This window comes from Salvia miltiorrhiza, chromosome 1 (assembly GCF_028751815.1).
Source record: "Salvia miltiorrhiza cultivar Shanhuang (shh) chromosome 1, IMPLAD_Smil_shh, whole genome shotgun sequence".
NCBI lineage: Eukaryota > Viridiplantae > Streptophyta > Magnoliopsida > Lamiales > Lamiaceae > Salvia > Salvia miltiorrhiza.
This window is the reverse complement of record NC_080387.1, coordinates 57,886,556-57,907,811: the sequence shown is the minus strand read 5'-3', so window position 1 is coordinate 57,907,811 and position 21,256 is coordinate 57,886,556. Positions and strand designations below refer to the sequence as shown.

At 32.7% G+C, this 21,256-nt stretch overlaps 2 protein-coding genes across 2 annotated transcripts; one reads left to right on the top strand and one right to left on the bottom strand.

Moving 5' to 3' along the window:
- Window positions 1-9,773: 9,773 nt before the first annotated feature.
- Window positions 9,774-10,937, bottom strand: LOC131010599 (uncharacterized). Its single transcript, XM_057938199.1, has 3 exons — window positions 10,661-10,937; window positions 9,845-10,580; window positions 9,774-9,801 (listed from the first exon to the last, which is right to left on the bottom strand). Exons 1-3 carry the CDS (start codon window positions 10,935-10,937, stop codon window positions 9,774-9,776), a joined length of 1,041 nt encoding a protein of 346 aa, XP_057794182.1.
- A 4,927-nt stretch (window positions 10,938-15,864) lies between these two features.
- LOC130998254 (low-temperature-induced cysteine proteinase-like) lies at window positions 15,865-19,579 on the top strand. Its single transcript, XM_057923688.1, has 5 exons — window positions 15,865-16,798; window positions 18,001-18,236; window positions 18,343-18,483; window positions 18,684-19,133; window positions 19,212-19,579. Exons 1-5 carry the CDS (start codon window positions 16,342-16,344, stop codon window positions 19,302-19,304), a joined length of 1,377 nt encoding a protein of 458 aa, XP_057779671.1. The 5' UTR covers window positions 15,865-16,341; the 3' UTR covers window positions 19,305-19,579.
- The last annotated feature ends 1,677 nt before the right edge of the window (window positions 19,580-21,256 follow it).

Sequence of the window (21,256 nt, the reverse complement as noted above, 5' to 3'; positions counted from 1 at the left end):
TGAAGTGATTTAAGGCCATCCTTGTTAGCCACTTGACTTAAATTGTGTCCAAATTCTCATGCGATCCTAGTTTACCATCTTTGTGCCTTATAGCCTTTCTTTGAATTAACCAATGATGGGTAGAACTTAGATTGTTAGTGGTTACTTTGATGAAAATGTATGAGAAATGATTGAAATTACTTGTCTAACTTTGATTGAGTGAAAATCACTAGTCCCCTATGAGCTCCAAAAGAAAAGAAAAGAAAAAGAAAAGCAAAAAGAAATGTTGAATAAAAGAAGTATAAAGGGGATTGATTTGCCTTTTGAATCATGGTCTTGATAAGTATTCATAGGGTGAAAAAGAAGAAATGTGGGGATATTGGTTGATTGATTAGAAAAGAACAATGGTGAATATGACTTATTCAATTTGGAAATTGTATGGGATATGAGTCACTTTGCCTATAAAGACCTCACCTCACCAAAGAGCTCTCATTGCAACCTAAAGAAAAGCCCTTGTTGATCATTATTTATAACACATTGAAGTATAGAGAGTTAGGATAAATGGCAAGCCTATGGTAGATTGCATACATGATTCAATTTGAGTGCAAACACGTCCAATCTAAACACTTGAGAGTTGAGTGCATCATTGAAACATCCACCTTTGTGAGGATTCAAGCTTGGAGGCTCTAATGTTGAACTCTTTGACACTTGTGATTTCTTGAAATGCACATCTACTTGTGATACTCATTTGAAAAAATTGTTGAAGCCCTTGAAATGACACCAATTCATGCTCACATGTTTGTTTACTTTTATTTCTCTTCTCTTCGTCGTTTGGGGACAAACAACACTTTAAGTTTGGGGGGTTGACAAACAAGGTTTTCGTACCTCAATTCCACATGTTTTGTTTGTCATTTCCCTTCATGTTTTGCTTGTGAATGCTTGTTTGTGCCCGAATATTTAGTTTTATGAAGATTTGATGTCTTGGTGTAGTTTTGGAGTAATTTCAGGAAAAATCAAGGATTAATTGGAGGATTTTGAAGATATGAGATTGAAGTACATCTCGAGAGGAATCCGTGGGCGCAAACGGCGACCAAATCCGAGTCCGGACGAGGGAGAACGGAGCAAAACGAGCGGGCTGCACAAAACGCCCAGTACCCCGCGGTCACCACCCGCGGCCACGGGGTGGGACCGCGGGTCAGCTGCCCCCGACTCCAGGACACACCCGCGGTCACCACCCGCGGCCGCGGGGCGGGACCGCGGGTCCCCTGACTCTCCCCCACGTTTGCCGGCCGCGGGCGCGGGCCAGGACCGCGGGAAAAGGGCGGAGCCTCCCCAAGTGGGCCCCAGTCGGGTTTTTCACCCCTTAAACCCCTTTCTCCCCCTTTTCCTCACATTATTCATCTTCCCCAACCTCATACTCACCCATTTCCATCTTCCCCAATTCATTCACACTAAACCCTAGCCTCCATTACCACATCTTTTTACCAAGATTGAAGGCATTGAAGAGGAGAGAAGATTGAAGAAAGCTCATTAATAGGATTTGTCACTTCTTACTCTCTCTTTCATTTATGTATTTCTTTGATTTTGGTTTGTTGTTTGTGAACATGTTTGGATAAAATCCCCCATTAGTTTGGGGATTAGGCTCATGGATGATGTAATAGATTGATTATTATGCTTAATATATGTCTTGATTACTTCCTTGTCATTATCTTTGCAAGCCCTAGTATTCTTTCTTGTATGGATTGTTGGCCACTTTCTATGCATTTCTCATTTGTGATTTGAATCGGGAGAGGATAATCATAATAGATTAGGAGCTTGAAACATATTGACTCAATAAACCGGGAGGTTGAGAGTTGGGTGAGAGTTTACCGATCCTTTGTGCTTTTGGGAGTTATAGGTTAGAAGTTGACCGGGGACGGCAACTATGACCCGTAATCTACCGTTTTAGTCGTCCGGGAGGGGGCTAGAACTAGTGGGGAGATCACTCTAGATAAATAGGAATATCAAGACTAATATTGAGCTAATTTGAAGTCCATTGCTAATCCATTGATGCCTAATCCCTAAACCACCTTCATCACTTAATTAATCCACTTTGTTTGATTGTTCTTATTTTGTCTTTGAATTTGTTAGTTAATCAAACCACTCACCTCCTTGTTTAGTCTAAATAGCTCTAGCATAATGAATTAGGATAATCACTAGATTGAACTACTAATCCTTGTGGGATACGACCTTGCTTCCATATATTACAACTACCCGTATACTTGCGGCGTGGTGAAAATATTAGCGAACATCTCTTCAACATGTAATCCTTTAATATATTAAATAGATAACGCTGTTGAGTTTAAACTCCTTTGCTTTCCCTTTGTTTGAGTTTCACTACTTCACATTATATTTTGTTGTGTCATTTAATAAAAAAGATTCTTATTTAATTGTCTTATATACTACATAATATATAAATGAGTTAATGGGCTCAATTAGCCGTTCTTGTATAAGAAAATGAAAAAATGTCCACCCAAATAAAAATATGAAAAAACTAGCATTTTCTAACGTAAATGTACAATTATACCCTTAATACTGTTACACACTTTTTCTCAAAAGTATGTAATAACATAAAGTGTGTCACTGCAAAAAGTGTGTAACAGTGTATTTTACACTGTTACACACTTTTTCACAAAAGTGTGTAATAATGTAAAAGTGTGTGGTTGCGAAGAAGTGTGTAACAGTGTAAAATACACTATTACACACTTTTTTCATTTCTAAAAAGTGTGTAATAGTATATTTTATACTGTTACACACTAAAAGGGTATTTTAGTCAGAAATGCTATTATTTCCATGGCTAGAATTTCCTATGACTAAAAGGTTTTGGCTAGAAAATATATAAGTTAACGTTATTTCATATATATAATTGTATGCTAAGCAATAAGCATATAGTATTATACTACGTTGTATACGTATGTGTATATTATGTATTAAAGGCTCATTACTTCGGCAGTATGCCAGTATCGCAGTATCGCATATTTAACTCAATATGTCGTATAAGGTATCAGTATCGTTTGCTTTTATGCATTAAAATATATCCGATTAATACATATTTAATACTATTATTTATTTGAATGTATTAAAATTATCATAAAAGATACTTCTATCTCTTATTTTAAAGAGTTAATTGCCTATAAATACATCAATTATACTCAAATTTTGCTTTTTAACCAAATCTATTTTTGGGGTAAAAAATACATAAACTTTTAATTTTTTGAAATTTGACATGACCCCAAAAGTTCGTTAGCCAATAAGTTGATTGTCTGAATTCTAAATCTAAAGGTATAGTTGGAAAGCTATTGACGTTATCTTTCTAATGATACTTATATTGTTAGGTTTTGGTAACCGGAAGTGGTCGAAAAAAAGAAAAAATATAGAGTTTCGTGACCTCGACTTTTATGCCATTTTTTTTACCACTTCCGGTTATCAAAACCCAACAATATACGTATCATTATAAAGATAACATTAAGAGCTTTCCAACAGTACCTTCGGATTGCCCATCAGAATTCAAACAATTAATTTGTTAGCCGACGAACTTTCGGCTCCGGTCAAATTTCAAAAATATAAAAGTTATGTATTTTTTGAACAAAAAAATAGATTTGGTCAAAAACCAAAATTTGAGTATAGTTTGTGTATTTATAGGCAATTAGCCCTATTTTAAATATGTGGCAGGGTGAGTGACACGGGTTTTAAAAAATTTAAACCAGATCAGTGTATTGTAAACGGAAAAGGGATTCCAAGTGTTATGTTAGATGATAGTGTATTATTGTGGGCCATACATGATAATTTTTTTTGTGAATAAGTATGAAAAGAAAGGATAAAAAATAAATGAATTGTGGTGAGATATTATTCAAAAATGAAAAGTATATTTTGGTGAGATAATCTAAGATGGTAAAATGTACATGTTTTTAAGAGATGAAGAGAATATCCTAATACGATGATAGAACAAATGTTAATACACCTTGACGTGTATCAACAGGAAGTGGGGGATATATTGATGGATAGAATAGATAAAATTTATATTGCCTCCATCCAATTCAATAGACCACAAGGCCTGGGCAAATATATTAAAAACAAATAGTTTATATTAAAATAGGAGATAGAAGATACCTTATATATTAATTAAAAATGAATAGTTTATAATAAAATAGGAGATAGAAGATACCTTTAATTTTTTAGGGTAAATTTGTGAAAAAAGTATGAGGGATAAATAAAAATACTATTTTTAAAATAAAACACGAGATAATTTTGTGGGGGGCACAATGACATTTGATGTAAATATTAATGAGTTTTGTAGGAGTGCTTGTTATGTATGATTTTTTATTTAGAAAGTGACCTATTGAATTATGTCGTCCAAATAAGGAAACATGGTCTATTGAATTGAGACCGAGGGAATAAGATAGAGTAAGTTAAGTTAGTTAATTTGGAGAGTGATTAAATAATCAACTCGATTTTGAAGTGATAAATAATCATACAATTAGATGATTAGAGTGCAAACTAAATTATCCATTATGAACTGAATCATACAAATCACACATTCGATTAAATTTGATTATTTTATCAATAATATTTTATGAACTGTAGGGCTCATTTGGTATGTAGTACTAGATGAGATTGATATGTCTTTTACTATATAACTAGTGTATCTCCCGCGCGATGCGCGGTGATTACAAACTACACATATAATATACTTACTTCGTTCATTGAAAATATAATCAAAAATATCAAAAGATAAAAAAGACAAAAAAAAGGTTTACAGAAAAGTTTAAACACGTTCGATCTTTAGATAAAAATATATAAATAAAAAGATATTTAATTTATTGAATTTATATCATTATATTTTATATATTTATTTATTTCAGATTCAATATATATTGTATTAAATAATTTTTCTTGATCTTTAATTTAATATACCACACAAAAATAATAAGATGTGTTTTGTGTAAAGAATACAAAAAATAAAAATATTAAAATTGCATACTTCACGTCTTTTTCAAAAATAAATATAAATGCACATTTAAAAAAAATAAAATACTATAATTAAGAAAACAATAAAATTTGAAGAACATATTATCCTAATTCATTTCATTCATGAATGAAAATTTTCATTTGACAGATCATGCTAAATCACGTAGTTCCGAATTTTAATTTAATCATGTCTTTGATTTCATTATAAGTCAGTTTTTAAATGATAGCGAACAAATTAGGTAGAAATAAATTTTATTCAGTTTTTTTTCCCCCATTATTTTCGGCAGTTAGTATTAGATTTAGAGTATTGGATGTATATTTTTCTAATTCCAATTATATCCTTGCAATTGTATCAAATTACATTTACTTTGCTTTTATATATATAAAGATATACTGATACCATGTTAGGTAAAATGTGGAGGATTGAATTATACTCTCTCAATTTTATTTATAATAATAGAGTCCACACAATTCTACCTACATTTAAAATGAGACTCATATCCCACTAATAACTTTACTCACATTTTATAAAAATTTGTGTCATTCACAATGTGGCCATTTTTGTGTGGATAGAAGAAGTATATAACTAACAAATATTATCATTATGATTTGTATCACATATACATACCACTAGGCTTTGGTCTTGGAATAGAATTTTTAAGATTGTTGATAATGTGATGGATTTTGATGCCTGTTGCTCCAATGACTTGATTTGTAAACTGCTTTAAGGCTTCTGCATTGGTACCTCTGGTACCGATTTATTTAATTTTTACTTTTTTCTGATAAAAAAAAATCTGGAGGTGGTATATAAAATTGCACAAGTACTTTTGATTTATAATGGCCGGGAATAGTATTTTTGTACCAAATCAAATATTAAAGCGTAACACCCGTACCAAACGAGTACTTGTGACTGTTGTTGTAAAATTAGCTATTGAACTGTATTTTTTTTTTAATTTCTTGATCAATATATTATATATATAAAATATTTAAATAAAAATTCTATAATTACATGTATATATTAATGAGACTGATATAATGATGGCTCGTCAATAGTTAATTTTAAGAAAATATTACTGAAAAGTAAACAATTTTGAGGAAGTAATAAGGTAGGAGTTGAAAAACAGAAAAAGTTGTACATGGGCAATGTTTAGGCTTGGGCCTCGGCCTGTTAAATATAATTATAGTTCATGGATCGGTGATCATACTCGCTACCATATTCATTAATCAATCCAATAGCAAATTTTCCAAAATGATATTGATTTAAAAGAAGAATACTAGCCCTCAAAAAAAAAAAAAAAAAAAGAATACTCAAATGAGAAAATTCTTCTTAGTAATTTATTCAATTTCAACTACTTGAGCATTTGGTACCAAAAATAAATAAATAAAAATAAAACCCTACTTGAGCATTTAAAATACAACTGACAATTGCAGTCCAAATGGGTAAAATCCAGAAACTAAATTATTGGGCTATTTATGCTTTCAATTTGGTGCGGTGGTTGCGCACAGACTAAAGTGACTCGTTATGAGTAACAGATCTAATTCCATATTGTTAGTTTTCTTCAATTTTATTGGGATTTTCTAACTTTATCATCTAAATCTATTTAGCTAAAGTAGAAATTGTATAAAAGAGAGAAGACAAAAAAAACTTAAAAAATCTTTGAAAGCAAAGAGATGCTAACAAAGAGCTAAGTCTCGTTAAAATCTTTATGCCGAAAGTTTAATAAAAATAAATACCATTAAATAAAAAAGAGTATCACATCTATTACAACAAGAAAAAAAAAATCAAAACGATCAAACGCAACCCTAAAACACGAAAATAATGGAGGAAAATGAGCTTCTGACAAAACACAAAACTTTAAATAATAGAAAGACCACGCAAGTCTTTAACAAAAAGAGCCCGAACTATGTGTGTGTTGTCCAAACGGTAATGGATTAATGCCTAAGACCAAAAGTCTTGAGTTCTTGAGTTCGAGTCCCCTGTGACGCAACCTTTAAATTTCTTATTTAATACTGTTAATTTATTAACCAAAAAAAAAAAGAGCCGAACTGCCCAAGGCCCCAAACTCGTCCCAACACACCAAGCATTTAAAAAAGGTTCCGATAGGTCACTCCAAAAATATGTACCACCACCATCGCCACAAATAAATCTTATAATACTATAATCTGTACTAAATCTATTTTGCAAATATAAAGAAAGGCTAACTCCAAAATCTAATTTCATTGAATTACTCCACATATTCATATAAACCATCACAAAAACATATACTTCATCCATCTATAATTTTTTGGCTCATTATAGCCGACACGAATTTTAATAAAATAGTTATTAATATTATAAGTGAAGTGGTAATCTCACTATAAATGTAATTTGAATTGAGTAATTATAAAATGGAGGAAGACCCCATCAATGGCAAATTTTATAAAAAATAGGAAATTGAAGGCTAATAAAAAGGTGAATTGTGTGGATCTTACTATTGTAAATAAATGTGGCAAAATTTTAATGGACGGATCGAAAAGAAAATAATGACAATTTTTTCGTGAACGAAAAGTATATCATATAACAAAGTAAACTATATGCGCAGCAGATGTAACAAAAGCTCCTGCCAGAAATTATTAGGTTCAAGTTAGCGGTAATTAACCAACTTTTTTATTAGTAAGAAAACAATTGGACATCCGATTGACCTACTAAATTTCTTCAATAAAAATAAATCCTATTGTTTAATAATTTTGTTTGTATTCATATAATTTTGTTGTCTTCTTTCCCTGATAAAGTATGCCTTTTATTTCCTTTTTCTATTTTGTGGTTCCTGAAACTCTTGAGTTGATAAAGAAAATGATCAGAATCCACAGCTGATAAGAATAAATCCGTTTTTACAATAAATACTATACTTAAAAGGAATAAATCCTTTCTACATTTTTTTTAACTATGAAAAAGCCCATTTTAAACTTATTTCGGGACGCTTGTTTTAGTATTTGCCCATTTCCTTCCGAGATACGAAAAAATGATAGTTTAATCGGTGAAGTAATTAATGCAATGATCTCGTGGTTGAAAATTTTAAAATATAAATCTTCATCTACTTCCTTCATAATATAAATGTATCTACTTCCTTTAAATTATAATAGTGTAAATATCATTTAACAAATTAATGTATAAGTTGACTAAAACAAATACAGGCACTTTGATTTGATAGTACACAAATTACATGTATGTACTGGTTAGCAGTACTTGCATACTTGATAATTAGAATCATCTATGTGGATGAATCGCAAGTTTAAAGGATATAGACAAGCCATAAACTTAAATTTATTATAAGTACACATATATATACACAAATATATAATGTAATTTATTCTTAATGGTGTGACCAGAAAAAATAGATTCTATTACAAATGTTTTTATTCTTAAATATGATTTATCCTCGGTCATTTTTTTATTACTATATAGATGTAGTTTACTCCTATATTCAATATTCCTAATGGGGGGTTTCAATACACAATTTCTATTACAATATTCAACTTCAATTATTTGCAGACTTTTGGACCAATACTTTTCGATTCAGTATGAACACACTGTCCCTGGAATCTTTTTCTTTGTCTTTTTGCCTACTCCAGATACAAAAGAGAAGTAAAAATCTTGTGGTGTTTGTGAACATATATGACAGTCGTTACTTCTAAAATTGTTATTTTCCAAAAAAATTAAAAACATATACTCCACCCCTCTAGCTGAGTATATATGACAATTATACTCCACGTAGATTGTCAAGTACATACACTATAAAAAAATATGCAATTCACGATGAATATTAACGATAAATTATACCGCCGTTAATCAACGATGGATTCTCGATGAATTATCGTTAAAGATTTATTAATAACGAAATATTTAAAATAAATAAATAATAACGATGACATATTCCGTCATTACGACAGTTTCCTATTAAATTTTATTTACTTGTTTTTGTTTTTATAATTTTTTAAAAATAAAAATACGATTGACAATAGCTAGATGCATGCAGTCATGGACTCATGTAGTCATGTGTAGGGATATCAATTCAGCCCGAAATTCGTGGACTGACCCGATTAACCCGTCAATTTGAGAACCCGATAAAAATTATAATCCGACTAGCCTACAATCGAATAGCCCGACACCCGATAGGGTCAGCTCGACTAACCCGATGGGCTAGCCCGAAATTCGAATACTTAACATAAAATATTTAGATATAAAAATTAAAAAATAATAAAATTTTATAAAGTCTCGTCATTTCACTTCTCTGTATTTTTAATAAAATACTAACATAAAATATTTAGATATAAAATTAAAAAATGATACCTATTTAATATATATATATATATATATATATATATATATATTAAAAAAACACTCAAGGGTGAGGGGTTAGGTAGACCCTCAAATCAGTAAATAAATCAAATCAACTAGTATCTTATACATGACACTGCCCAAAATGTTGCATATTATATCTTTATTATGTAAATCGACGTTGAAATTTTATTTATTTATGTGTGAATTTATTTATTACAAATATAATATTATCAAGATAAATATATTAGTTAATTTTAAAAAAATAAATTTTGAGTTCGACTAACCCGATGGACTAGCCCGAAACCCGAATATTTAGGGTTAGGGTTGAAATTTTCTAACCCAAATTTTTTTTCAACTCGATTAACTCGCACCCGAATAACCCGTAATCCGACAGGGCTAACCCAAATTTCGATGGGTTGGCCCGATTGATTTTTTTTTTTTTTTTTGATCAGGAAAGGAAATTGTATTAAGCAAGAGACTGGTACCAGAAGTACCTAAATGTCAATACAAAACGAAAGAGAAAAAGCCGAAGAGCACCAAGTCTCGAAGCTACAGTCCACGACGAACAGCTTATAAGATTTAATCCAGCTCCAGAGTCTACCTTTCGCTTCCAAAACCAGATTTTTCGCCTCCCAAACATTTCCATCAAATCTGCTCTCGTTTCTTTTCTTCCAGATGAGCCAAACAATACACATCCATAAAGCTTTGAGAATTTTAAGGCTTCTCTTACCTTGTCCCAGATGGCTGAACATCAAGAAGTGCTGTGCCACACCTTTTGGTCTAACCGTGCTGATGCCGATCCATTTTTGAAGGGCGTCCCAGATCAGTTCGGATTTCCCACACGAAAGGAAGAGATGATCGTTTGACTCCTCTCTCAAAATACATGAATTGCACCAAGCTTCTTTGACCGGAAGGAAAACGTGTCTCTTGGAAAGATTGCAGCAAGTAGCAAGTCTATTCCTCAAACACCTCCAGGCTGTCACTTTCACCTTGTGTGGAGTCGGCGCATCCCAGACCTTTGCTAAAACCTCGTGTGGCAGTTGGTTAGAGTGTGAATCTCCTCTGCTTGCAGCGATGACATGGTAAGCCGAGTTAGTCGTAAATTTCGCAGACTTAGTCGCTTTCCACTTCCACTCGTCACTCATACCTGCACGAGGAGCCCCATCAGAGATAACACTAATCAAGTCATCAAGAAGCCCTTTCTCCCACTCAAATAATTCCCTTCTCCACTTAAGCTCCCACAGCCACCTCCCATTCTCCCACCTTCCCGACTCTTCAATAGATGCATTTAAATTTTCGCAAAGTCGAAAGAGTCTAGGGAAAGCAAATCTCAAAGGTTTTCCTCCCACCCACCTATCAAGCCAGAACTTCGTATCCCTACCATTCCCCACCTGACGCGAGAGATTTTCAAAGAACCACCTCCCGGCCACACTTCCCCCGACTGCAAGAACTTTCGGCCACCACCCTCCCCCCTTCCTCCCTTACACATCAGCCCATTTTCTCCCCATTCAACATCCCCGTAGATAGATCTCACCACCCTAATCCACAGCTCCTCGCCCCCCTGAAGATATCTCCAAAGCCACTTTGCCACAAGAGCACAGTTAAACCAATCCAGATTCCGAAATCCCATCCCACCCTCATCTTTTTTGGAGCAAAGTGCACTCCATTTTACCCACGCAATTGTTCTCAAGTTTCCCCCTCCGCCCCATTTTTGCTACTAAGTAAAGGGGTTGGCCCGATTGATATTCTTAGTGGTGTGTGTAGGGACATAATTATATTGATAAAGTTATTTTGAGTAGTTAGTTATAGTTGCATGTAAGCTATCTTAGCTCTTAAGGGCCTGTTTGATATGGGTTTATAGGTAGGATAAATTAAATTAATACATATTAGTGTGATGTTTGATATCATGTGCAGTTAATATGGTCAACTCCTACTTAATCCTACTTCTCCATGCTATTTTGTGGGATTAACCCATACTAATAATCCGCCCACCCCCCCTCGGATAAATTTAATACTGAGAAGTTGGATAAAAATTCTGCTACCCTTCCTCACGCATATCGATGCAAATGCCCAAGTAATGGTGGACACACATGATATTTTTAAAATTATGTGAGGATAGTTTTGGTATTAGATAATATAATCCAACATAATCCTATGGATATCAAACATAATATAGGATTAAGTAGCCATGATATCAAACACCCATGAAATAGTATAAATCCACACTAATCCACACTAATTTCTCAAGATAATTTTAATCCTAATCAATCCTAAATTGCAAATCAAACGGCCCCTAAGCGTGCTAATTAATTGCTACACTTTCAAATTTCAATACATTTTGTTTGACCTTAAAGAGCACAACTTTGCTTAACTTCCTAAGCTTCCCTCTAACTCTGAATCGCGTAAATTTATCTAAACTTTATCTTTTTTGGTTATATCATAAAGATTTATGCTATGTCTTTAGAGGACGTTCACTTTGCATGCTTAATAAAATGAATGATTAAATATTTTTATTTTTAAGAGTAGAATCTCTCTAATCTCACCATTTTAATGAGTTATGAATCAAATAAAATTAGCTTAAATAATAAAAATAATCAAAGATCTTGAAATATTTCAAAGTTTCAATCCATCTAAATAAATAAAGAATTAGGCTTATTATTTTATCCATCAAAATTAATCCTTAAAATTAACGTTTAAGTTAAAAGCTTATATTTATTGCTTGAGAAGTCCGAAGCAACCTAATGTATCCGTTTTAAAAAATAAAAAAGATTCTCTAGTTTCAAAATGAAATCCGTATGCGGGTCAATTGTAGATTTATTTTGTCATTAAGAACATGAATACCTACCCTAAAAATGGAGGTAAATTGTGTGTATATGTCGGATTAGTAATATTGGCGGTTAATATCTAAAGTTAAATATTTTAAATTTGAATATTATTATGTGATTTTAAAAATATATGTTTATCTAATCAAAAATGGAAGTAAGTTTTTTTTTTTTTTTGTGATACGGTAAAAAATGGAGGTAATTAGTTGATATCGACAATTAATTATTCCGTATTCAATTTTAGCTATTCTAAAATAATTCTTAATAATCATGCTGCAATGAATATTTTTAAAATTTATATTATTAAAAATATCGCATATTATGAGTTCGGTGTATAAAATATCAGGAGACCGTCATTTTAATTATCTTAAAAAAGAAAAGGAAAAGGAGGCTGTCACTATATATTTTTAAAAATTGAAATATAATAATGATGTGATGTGACAAGTTTTAGAAAAATGATCACAGATTTTAATTAGCTGTTATTATCATATACTCATGTAGTCTTTGTCCTAGCCCCAGTTTTATTTTTAGATAAGAAGATTTTTGTTTCTTGATATGGATAATTGCACGGCTGCTGGTTCATAAATTTATTTTGAATATCATAATATTTATGAAATAATATTAAATCATGTTAAAAAAAATGAATTAAGTTAGACAAGCTCTATAGTTCATATTACTTGAAAAAAAACATGCCACGAATCTAAAAATATAATTGAAATATTAAGAAATAAATGAACTTAGTTTATTATTTCTGTATAGTTTTCTTCACATTACGTCTACGTTACAACATCGATCTTGTCAACATTTTCTTCAATCATAGTTTTTTTTTTAAAAAAACCTCAAACTATTGAACTTTTTTCCATCATGGTAGTCTCCACTCTACACATCACCTTTTGGTTGATCTTGATAACTATCACACATTTATCAAAGTAGTCAATTATATAGTATTGCTAACTCTCACGTTCAAGTGGATGATGGTTGAAAAGAGAGATGCTCCAGAAAAAGTTCCCCATGGATTTTTGAAGCACATTTGGTATAAGTTTGCTCCTCATAAAACTTCAAAGTTTGTTGGAAGCTTCTTTTGAATAAGATCTCAACTAGGCAAAATCTATTAAAAAGAAGTGTTCAAGTGGATGATGACAAATGTCCTTTTTGCTTCACTGATGGTGGAACTGTTTATCATTTATTTTTCTCTTGTTCGTTTGCTCATAGAATCTGGGCTAGCTGTTACAATTAGTTTGGGCTTGCGTATATTGGTCATGTCAATCCTAACTCTCATTTTGAGCAACATTTGGGGTTATCAAGGAAGAGAAGAACTTTAGAGGTATTGAAGGCTTTATGAATTTGTCTGGCATGGAATATTTGGATTCACATAAATGAAAAGGTCTTTAAGGCTTTACCAAGCAGCAATGAGGATTTGATCGAGTTAATCAAAGTGAGGTTTTGGTTTTGGATTTCTAATCTTCTTCCTAGCACTTCTTGTTATAGGTTGGGGGATTGGTTGTGTAATCCTTCTCTTGTTTTGATTCATTGGGATAAAATCTTTTGTTTTGTTTTTTGGAACTGTGTACCAGTTTTCGGGTTGCACCCCTCGTGCGTTTTCTTTTTTGAATAAAATTTTACTTACCAAAAAAAAAGGTCAATTATATATTATTGGACAATAAATAACAGCTAAGCTGGTATGTGTGAATTATTTTGTATTTTTTCTAGAGTTTTTTATTTTTTGAAAAAAAAGGGTCAATTATTGGCCTTTGCTTAGGTTTCACAACCAATCTCTTATTGTGACTCTTAATTTAAAGTTTCCTATTTGATAATAAAATTTGTTTCCTCGTAATTTCAATTGCAAAATTTTGTTAAAAAATGATAAATTTTCTATTTTACCATTGAGGAAATTAATGTACTTGTTATATAGTTATATTCTTATAAATCTACTTCACACCTATAGGCTTCTTTTCACCTGGAAATTTTAGCTTCCGAGTATATTATTCTTCTCAATGACATATAGACATGAATTTCTTTATCCATTGCAATTTTCCTAAAATCCGTCGCAATAATAGCATGGGGTGATAATATTTTAACCGCCAAAGATTCTCAAAACGAAGATGCAAGAGATAAATCAACTCACGAAGTCACATTTTGAATCAAATTGAAAATTTGAATTAAACCATTTTGATTCTTTTAGCAGTCGTTTTTGGTTCTATTTTAATATTTTTAAAACTAAAGTTGAATCCAGCCGATAATTAAAGCGGATTTGTATTATTCATCATGATAACTATAAAGTGCATACAACTAAAGTTTTTATTTTTTTGAATTAACATCATACTAATAAAGTTGATAGGCGTAGTTCCCCTCAATTTTCTACTTGTGATACCACTATAATAATAAAAAAAAAACCCCACCGCTCTCCCTCCCTTAAAGTAAAAATAAATAAATAAAAAATAGGTAAATTTGAGTCTATGTGTTGACATAATGGTGAAATGATCAATGTTCGAAATCAAATTTTTTGGATTTGAATTTATCATATTGTGATTTTTATATATAACTTTTAATTTGTAAAAAAGTAGTAGTAAATTCGAAGAGTAATGCTAAACAGCCGCATTGTGGCCACCCACAATTTATCTAAATACAAAATAATTTAATTTATTTAACTTATTTTTTAAAATAAAAATAAAATTTAGTTATTTTATCAAATTCTCTACATTGTAATAATTTTTTTGCAATTTTTTGGTAACTTTTTTATTTTTATTAAAAAATAAATTAAAAATAAAAAATGCAAAAAAAAAAATAACTACAATGTAGAGAATATAGTAAAATAACTAAATCCTATTTTTATGTTAAAAAATAAATTAAATAAATTAAAATTTTCCTTATTATACTAGTGTGTGGGTGGCCATAATGTGGCTGCATAGATTTATTGAAATTCGAAATCAAGACAAACAAAATTGAGAATCTTGGATCATGGTCCATTCGATAACAAATATTATTTCCCATGAAATTTCGTTGTCCTTTAATATATATCACGTCAAAAGAAGGAACATGGGTTTAGCACTAACATTGGGGAGTATTAAATAGCTCGTGCAGAATCGTATAAGTTACACATATTTTTTTTTATTATTTAATATAAGATGAGAGTGTCAAATAAGTCCATGTATATATTGTACAAAATATAAATTATTTTCAATTTTTAAAATTTGAAGATATACCATGAATTCATGACTTTAATGAATAAAATTAGTGATGTAGGGTTCGATTTTGGTATGCGGTGAAAATTTTATTTTTTTGAATTATTCATCTTTCACAACAATTAATATTTTATAATAAATTTATAATGTATCTATTTTATAGTACAATTGTATAATAACTATTCCTATATTTATACATGTTATGAGAACAAAATTAATCTAGGCCTGCGGAATTGATTTTATATTTCTATGACATGTTTATAATGATTTTTGTAAGTACAAATATACTAGTGTTAATAGGCAAAAATGCCCTTTTCTTATAAACACTTGTAAAAATGCCCACTTTCACTTATGAAAGTGGGCATTTTTACAAGTGTTTATAAGAAAAGGGCATTTTTGCAAATGCCCCAATATACTACTCCACTATAAAGATAAATTTATATGCATATCTTAACCCATCTCACAAAAAACTCGTAATATTTTTCTTTTTTGGAAGAGAAGACTTCTGATGCTTATTATTCCCATGTGATTGACTGGTAGAATACCTTGATCGGAATTCGGAAGCATGCGACTTTCAATTCCAAAAGTTTCGCAAATAAAATTATAATTACATAAGTAGCTAGAATTGAAAAGAAAATGAGAAGACATTTGAAATAAAACATTGCATAAGTGTGGCATATTTATTGGAGGATGAAGCAGAGCCCTTGTTGCCCCTATTTGGGAGCCTGAAATTTTGGAAGCTGCATTTCACTTTGCTCATTCATCACATACGATACGACGCATCCACGATCATAATCCGCATACAATATTAATTCACACTACCCAATCACCACCATTATCCCAATCTTGAAAATAAATATCTCAACGCGCAGTTGCGTATATACATACGCATACGTATGCAACTTGCGAGAATCTTTTAAATCATATGGTAATTCCCCATAAAGTCCCTCCCTTTTTTCCCCCTTTATAATTCGACTCTCTTCTTCTTCATCCCCTCACCCACAAACAAGGAATCTCATAAAACCTAGCCATGCCTACAAACTCTCTGCTCCTCCTCTCTCTCTGTCTCCCCCTCTTCCTCGCCCAGACATGGGCCGCCGACATGTCCATCATCTCCTACGACGCCGCCCGGACCGACGAGGAGTTCACGGCGATGTACGAGTCGTGGATCGTGAAGCACGGCAAGTCTTACAATGCCCTCGGCGAGAAGGAGAAGCGCTTCCAGATTTTTAAGGACAATCTCAAGTACGTCGAGGAGCAGAACGCCGTCGAGGGGCGGACCTACAAGCTCGGCCTCAATCGCTTCGCCGATCTGACCAATCAGGAGTACCGGATAAATCATCTGGGGACCCGGCCGCGCGCCGCGCGGCGGCTCGCCGCCACCAAGAGCGATCGATACGCTTTGAGAGACGGCGATGATTTACCGGACTCCGTTGACTGGAGAACCAAGGGCGCGGTCGCTCCGGTCAAGGATCAGGGCAGCTGTGGTAATTAATTTTCTTTGCCTTTTCAAATCCTGTTTTAATTTTAATTGAAGTATGTATACGTGTGTATATTTATTATTTATTTATTGGTGCATAACAAAGACGTTTAATTATGTGCTGTCATATTTTAGGATCTAAATTCTAAATATTAGTAAATTATTCTGATTGTTTGATCCGTAGGCTTCCAGAATTTACAGAAGTTATTATGTATTTTCATCTCATTTTTAGGGCAGTTGAGTTTCTTTTAAATGTATTTGTCAGAGGTGTTCTAAAATATGATAGGAAAAAGAGTGGTAACTGCAGTTTGATTCACAGATATGTATGTCCAAAATCAGATGTGTTAAGAGAGATCCTCCTGAGAAAATTGGGTTTAGTGGATGAAATAAGTGAAGAAGATCATAGGTGGGCTGTATCGGTATTATAAAAAATTATTGGTAGTTTACGTTTGGTAGCAAATTGCTGGTATAGAATATAGGAATCGGTTTATTTTAATAAAGTTTCTCTCTGATTCTTTTATTTTTTATTATTTAAAAATTATGGATAAGACAGAGAGTGTGCTGTTGTTTTGTCGACTATTTTGTCGACTATTGTTGGTCTGTAGACAAATGAACATGACCTTTTATTTTGGTGGACCTCTTCCAAAAGGCAACTCAATGAATAAATAACTTACAGCGAAAAAGGAGGGCCTTTTTATATTTAGTTTTCATGGTTGGCTTTGGCTATTCTCTCTCAGTATAAGTATATAGAATCCGATCATTTGTATTTTCTACATCACATGTTCGTATTTGGCGCTATAGGGAGTGCATAGAGCCATAGATGAAATTGCTTACAATCATTATCATTTCAGCATATAAAGGGTGATTCTTGATGGCTGATCATCTCTCATCAGTGTGTAAATCTGGTTTCCCTATATCTACTTTCTTGATATTAGTGTTTTCCAAAAATCATCCACGAATCCGTTTTATGGCCATTGGGCCACGATAAGACGGCTAACTTGGCTGCATCCTACTTTCTCAAAGATGACACTTTTAAAAAAAATAATTTGTGGTTTAAAATATCTGTTGATTTGTTTTATTTGGAAAAGACAAGGACTTTCCTTGTGCAAGACATGGTGGTCGAGCCTTAAAGTAACTAAGGCAGATTTGTCTTCCTTTTATTCAAGATCTTGATAGTGATGCATCCTGTAAATGATTGGAATTTTATAGGAAGTTGCTGGGCGTTCTCTACAATTGCTGCAGTAGAAAGTATTAACCAGATCAAAACTGGTTCTTTGATCTCGCTTTCCGAGCAAGAGCTGGTGGACTGTGATACGTCCTATAACCAAGGGTGCAATGGTGGTCTTATGGATTATGCATTTGAGTTCATTATCAAAAATGGTGGCATCGACTCGGATGAAGATTATCCTTACACAGGGAGGGATGGCAAATGTGATACTTACAGGGTTAGTTCTATATATTGATTCTTTCTTGGCAGTTTCTTTGAGCTAATGTGGCACTCTAGTTTGTCTTGCTCTGAAATTAACGACGTCCCTGGTAATTTGTTTGCAGAAAAACGCCAAAGTTGTATCAATTGATGATTATGAAGACGTACCTGTAAACAATGAGAAGGCGCTGCAGAAGGCAGTTGCCAACCAACCAATTAGCGTTGCCATTGAAGCCGGTGGTAGGGACTTCCAGCTTTATCAATCAGTAAGTTCTGTCTTCAATGGCACATTAATACCTCTCATCCCTGAGATTTTGACATAATTAGAAAGTTGCTTAAAATCCATTTTCATCAGTTGGAAATTGTCTTATCAGAGGCCTCATGCTGCCCACCCTTTATGTATAGTTGTTCAAGGGATCTTGGTTTCAGTACATAATCTCTTATTTCGCCTTCCAAATCTCATCAGGGTATATTCACCGGAAAATGTGGAACGAATTTGGACCATGGTGTGGTTGCTGTCGGGTATGGTACTGAAAACGGCAAGGATTATTGGATCGTTAGGAACTCCTGGGGTTCAAGCTGGGGAGAGGAGGGGTATCTTAGGATGGAGCGCAACATTGCAGCTAAGACTGGTATCTGTGGAATCGCTATAGAGCCCTCGTACCCAACCAAGACAGGCGAAAACCCTCCTAACCCCGGTCCATCTCCTCCATCCCCTGCCCCAAAACCCTCAGTTTGTGACAACTACTTTGAATGCCCCGAGAGCACCACCTGCTGCTGCATCTATGAGTACGGAAAGTACTGCTTTGCATGGGGATGCTGCCCGCTGGAGGGTGCCTCTTGCTGCGAGGACCACTACAGTTGCTGCCCCCACGACTACCCTGTGTGCAACGTCCGTGCTGGTACCTGCTCAATGGTGAGTATTTGCGTTGTTTGTGCTTTGTTCCTAATTCTTTGTTGCTCATGTAATGAATGTGGTTAATGCAATGCGCAGAGCAAGGAAAACCCACTGAGCGTGAAGGCGTCGAAGCGCATTCTTGCCAAACCCATCGCCTTGGGTAGACAAGGGCTTAAGAGTGATCTTTGAGACAATGGGATTGAAAGAAGGCAAGTAACCTCATATTGAAATCAGAGGGTATGGAAAGCTCTGGTTTGTACATGATTCTCCATTTGCTTCAGATTTGAATCTCGAAAACCAAAGCAGATTCTTGTGTATAGTTGGATATTTATTTATGATTAAGATGTAAGAAGTTGCTGCTGTGATCATCCAGCGCGGCTCGGGGGAATTGTGATTTTACCTTTTCAGTTCATACATTCAAGAAACCCTTTTCCATTCGGTATTTATGGATTTGCATTGCCTCATCAGTATTGTCGTTTTGCTTTTTCAAAGTTTGTGCTCATTAACTGCCCAAAAGTTTCTTGCGGGTACTTTATAACCAAGTTTGGTTGAATCTCTAAATTTTCGAAATCGCTATGCATTTAAATTTTAAAATACAATGTTTGGCTATTTCTTTGTTTTCACATTGGATATTTCATAAAATTGAGTACTCATTGAAGTTATAACCCTTGAAATTTTAAACTCTAGTGAAGGCATGGATGCTAGATTTTGGAATATATCCCTTGAAACGAGAGATCGGCTTTTATTTTATAAAACTGATAAATTTGGAAACAATAAATCTATGCATCCACATTATGGCCTTCCACACACTAATATAATAAGAAAAATCTTGATTTATTTAATTTATTTTTAAAAATAAAATTAGGATTTAATTATTTTATTATATTCTCTACATTGTACTTTTTATTTTTGCATTTTTTATTTTTAATTTATTTTTTAGTAAAAATAAAAAGTTACCAAAAAATTGCAAAAAATTAACTGCAATGTAGAGAATATGATAAAATAACTAAATCTTATTTTTATTTTAAAAAATAAGTTAAATAAATTAAATTATTTTTTATTTAGGTAAATTGTGGGTGGCCACAATGTGGGCTGTTTAGCATTACTCATTTGGAAAATACATAATAAATCTTGGGATTATGACTAAAAAATACACCAACTTTGAAAAAAATTGCAATTTTCAACTGAACTTTCAATTAAACTAAAAAATACATAAATATATATTTTTGTTGCAATTTTCGCTTAAATTTGACTTTCAATTAAATTAAAGCTTAATTGACAGTTGATATTAAGTCAAATATATTAATTTTTGCCTTCTTAGACCACCAAGCTTCCAACTACTCCTCATTATCATAAGTTAGACTAACATAAGGCTAATTTTCGATTGCCAACTAAGCTCTAATTTGACCGAAAGTCAAACTCAGGTGAAAATTACAACAAAAATATAAATTCATGTATTTTTTGGCTTAATTGAAAGTTCATGTGAAAATTGCAACTTTTTTCAAAGTTCGTGTATTTTTTGGCCATAACCCCATAAATCTTAATAACTTTATGGTTTTGAAACTTGATGAAATAACAACAAACATTCTTATCTTCCTCAATAAAAGAATATCGAGATGACTTGGTACAAACTTGATAGTTTCTTATATACAAAAAAACCATTTGCCAAAAATATTTGAGGCGGTCTTGCTACTAAAATCAGGTGCAACTCATTTGGTCATTTAGTTAAGTTTCATTGATACGAATTATTACTCCATTTGAAAGGTCATTGTCACCAATTATCACTGATATTGAAAATAGATGTACATCATGAATGGAAGAGTTGCTGGAAAACAAAATGACTTTTGTTTTCTTGTACAAGTGTCTTTCCCTCGTACGATCATATAATTATGATTTATGATTGATTAGTTTGATTGCAAGTTTTAGTTTCGTGTTAATAAGTATTATGATTGATTATTTTGATTTATATTGTTATTAATTATAAGAGCTGCAGGCTACAGCCTCGAATTCGATTTTTCTAGTGTATATATGAGATTCTACATTTCTTTTATTTTGGAATCTCGATTCCACAAAACAAAATTAAAAAAATTAAAATAAAAACTTATCTAGTTCGTATTTTTCTAGTGTATATATGAGTTCGA

Bases quoted from the DNA above. Each gene is read 5' to 3' on its own strand.
- LOC131010599 (XM_057938199.1), bottom strand. From the start codon at position 10,937: ATGGGATTTCGGAATCTGGATTGGTTTAACTGTGCTCTTGTGGCAAAG. The intron at 10,581-10,660 runs GTGGGTGGGAGG...CATCTATTGAAG, and splicing joins ACGAAGTTCTGGCTTGATAG to AGTCGGGAAGGTGGGAGAAT. The intron at 9,802-9,844 runs GTGCTCTTCGGC...ATTGACATTTAG, and splicing joins GACTGTAGCTTCGAGACTTG to GTACTTCTGGTACCAGTCTC.
- LOC130998254 (XM_057923688.1), top strand. From the start codon at position 16,342: ATGCCTACAAACTCTCTGCTCCTCCTCTCTCTCTGTCTCCCCCTCTTC. The intron at 18,237-18,342 runs GTTAGTTCTATA...ATTTGTTTGCAG, and splicing joins GCAAATGTGATACTTACAGG to AAAAACGCCAAAGTTGTATC. The intron at 19,134-19,211 runs GTGAGTATTTGC...TGCAATGCGCAG, and splicing joins GTGCTGGTACCTGCTCAATG to AGCAAGGAAAACCCACTGAG.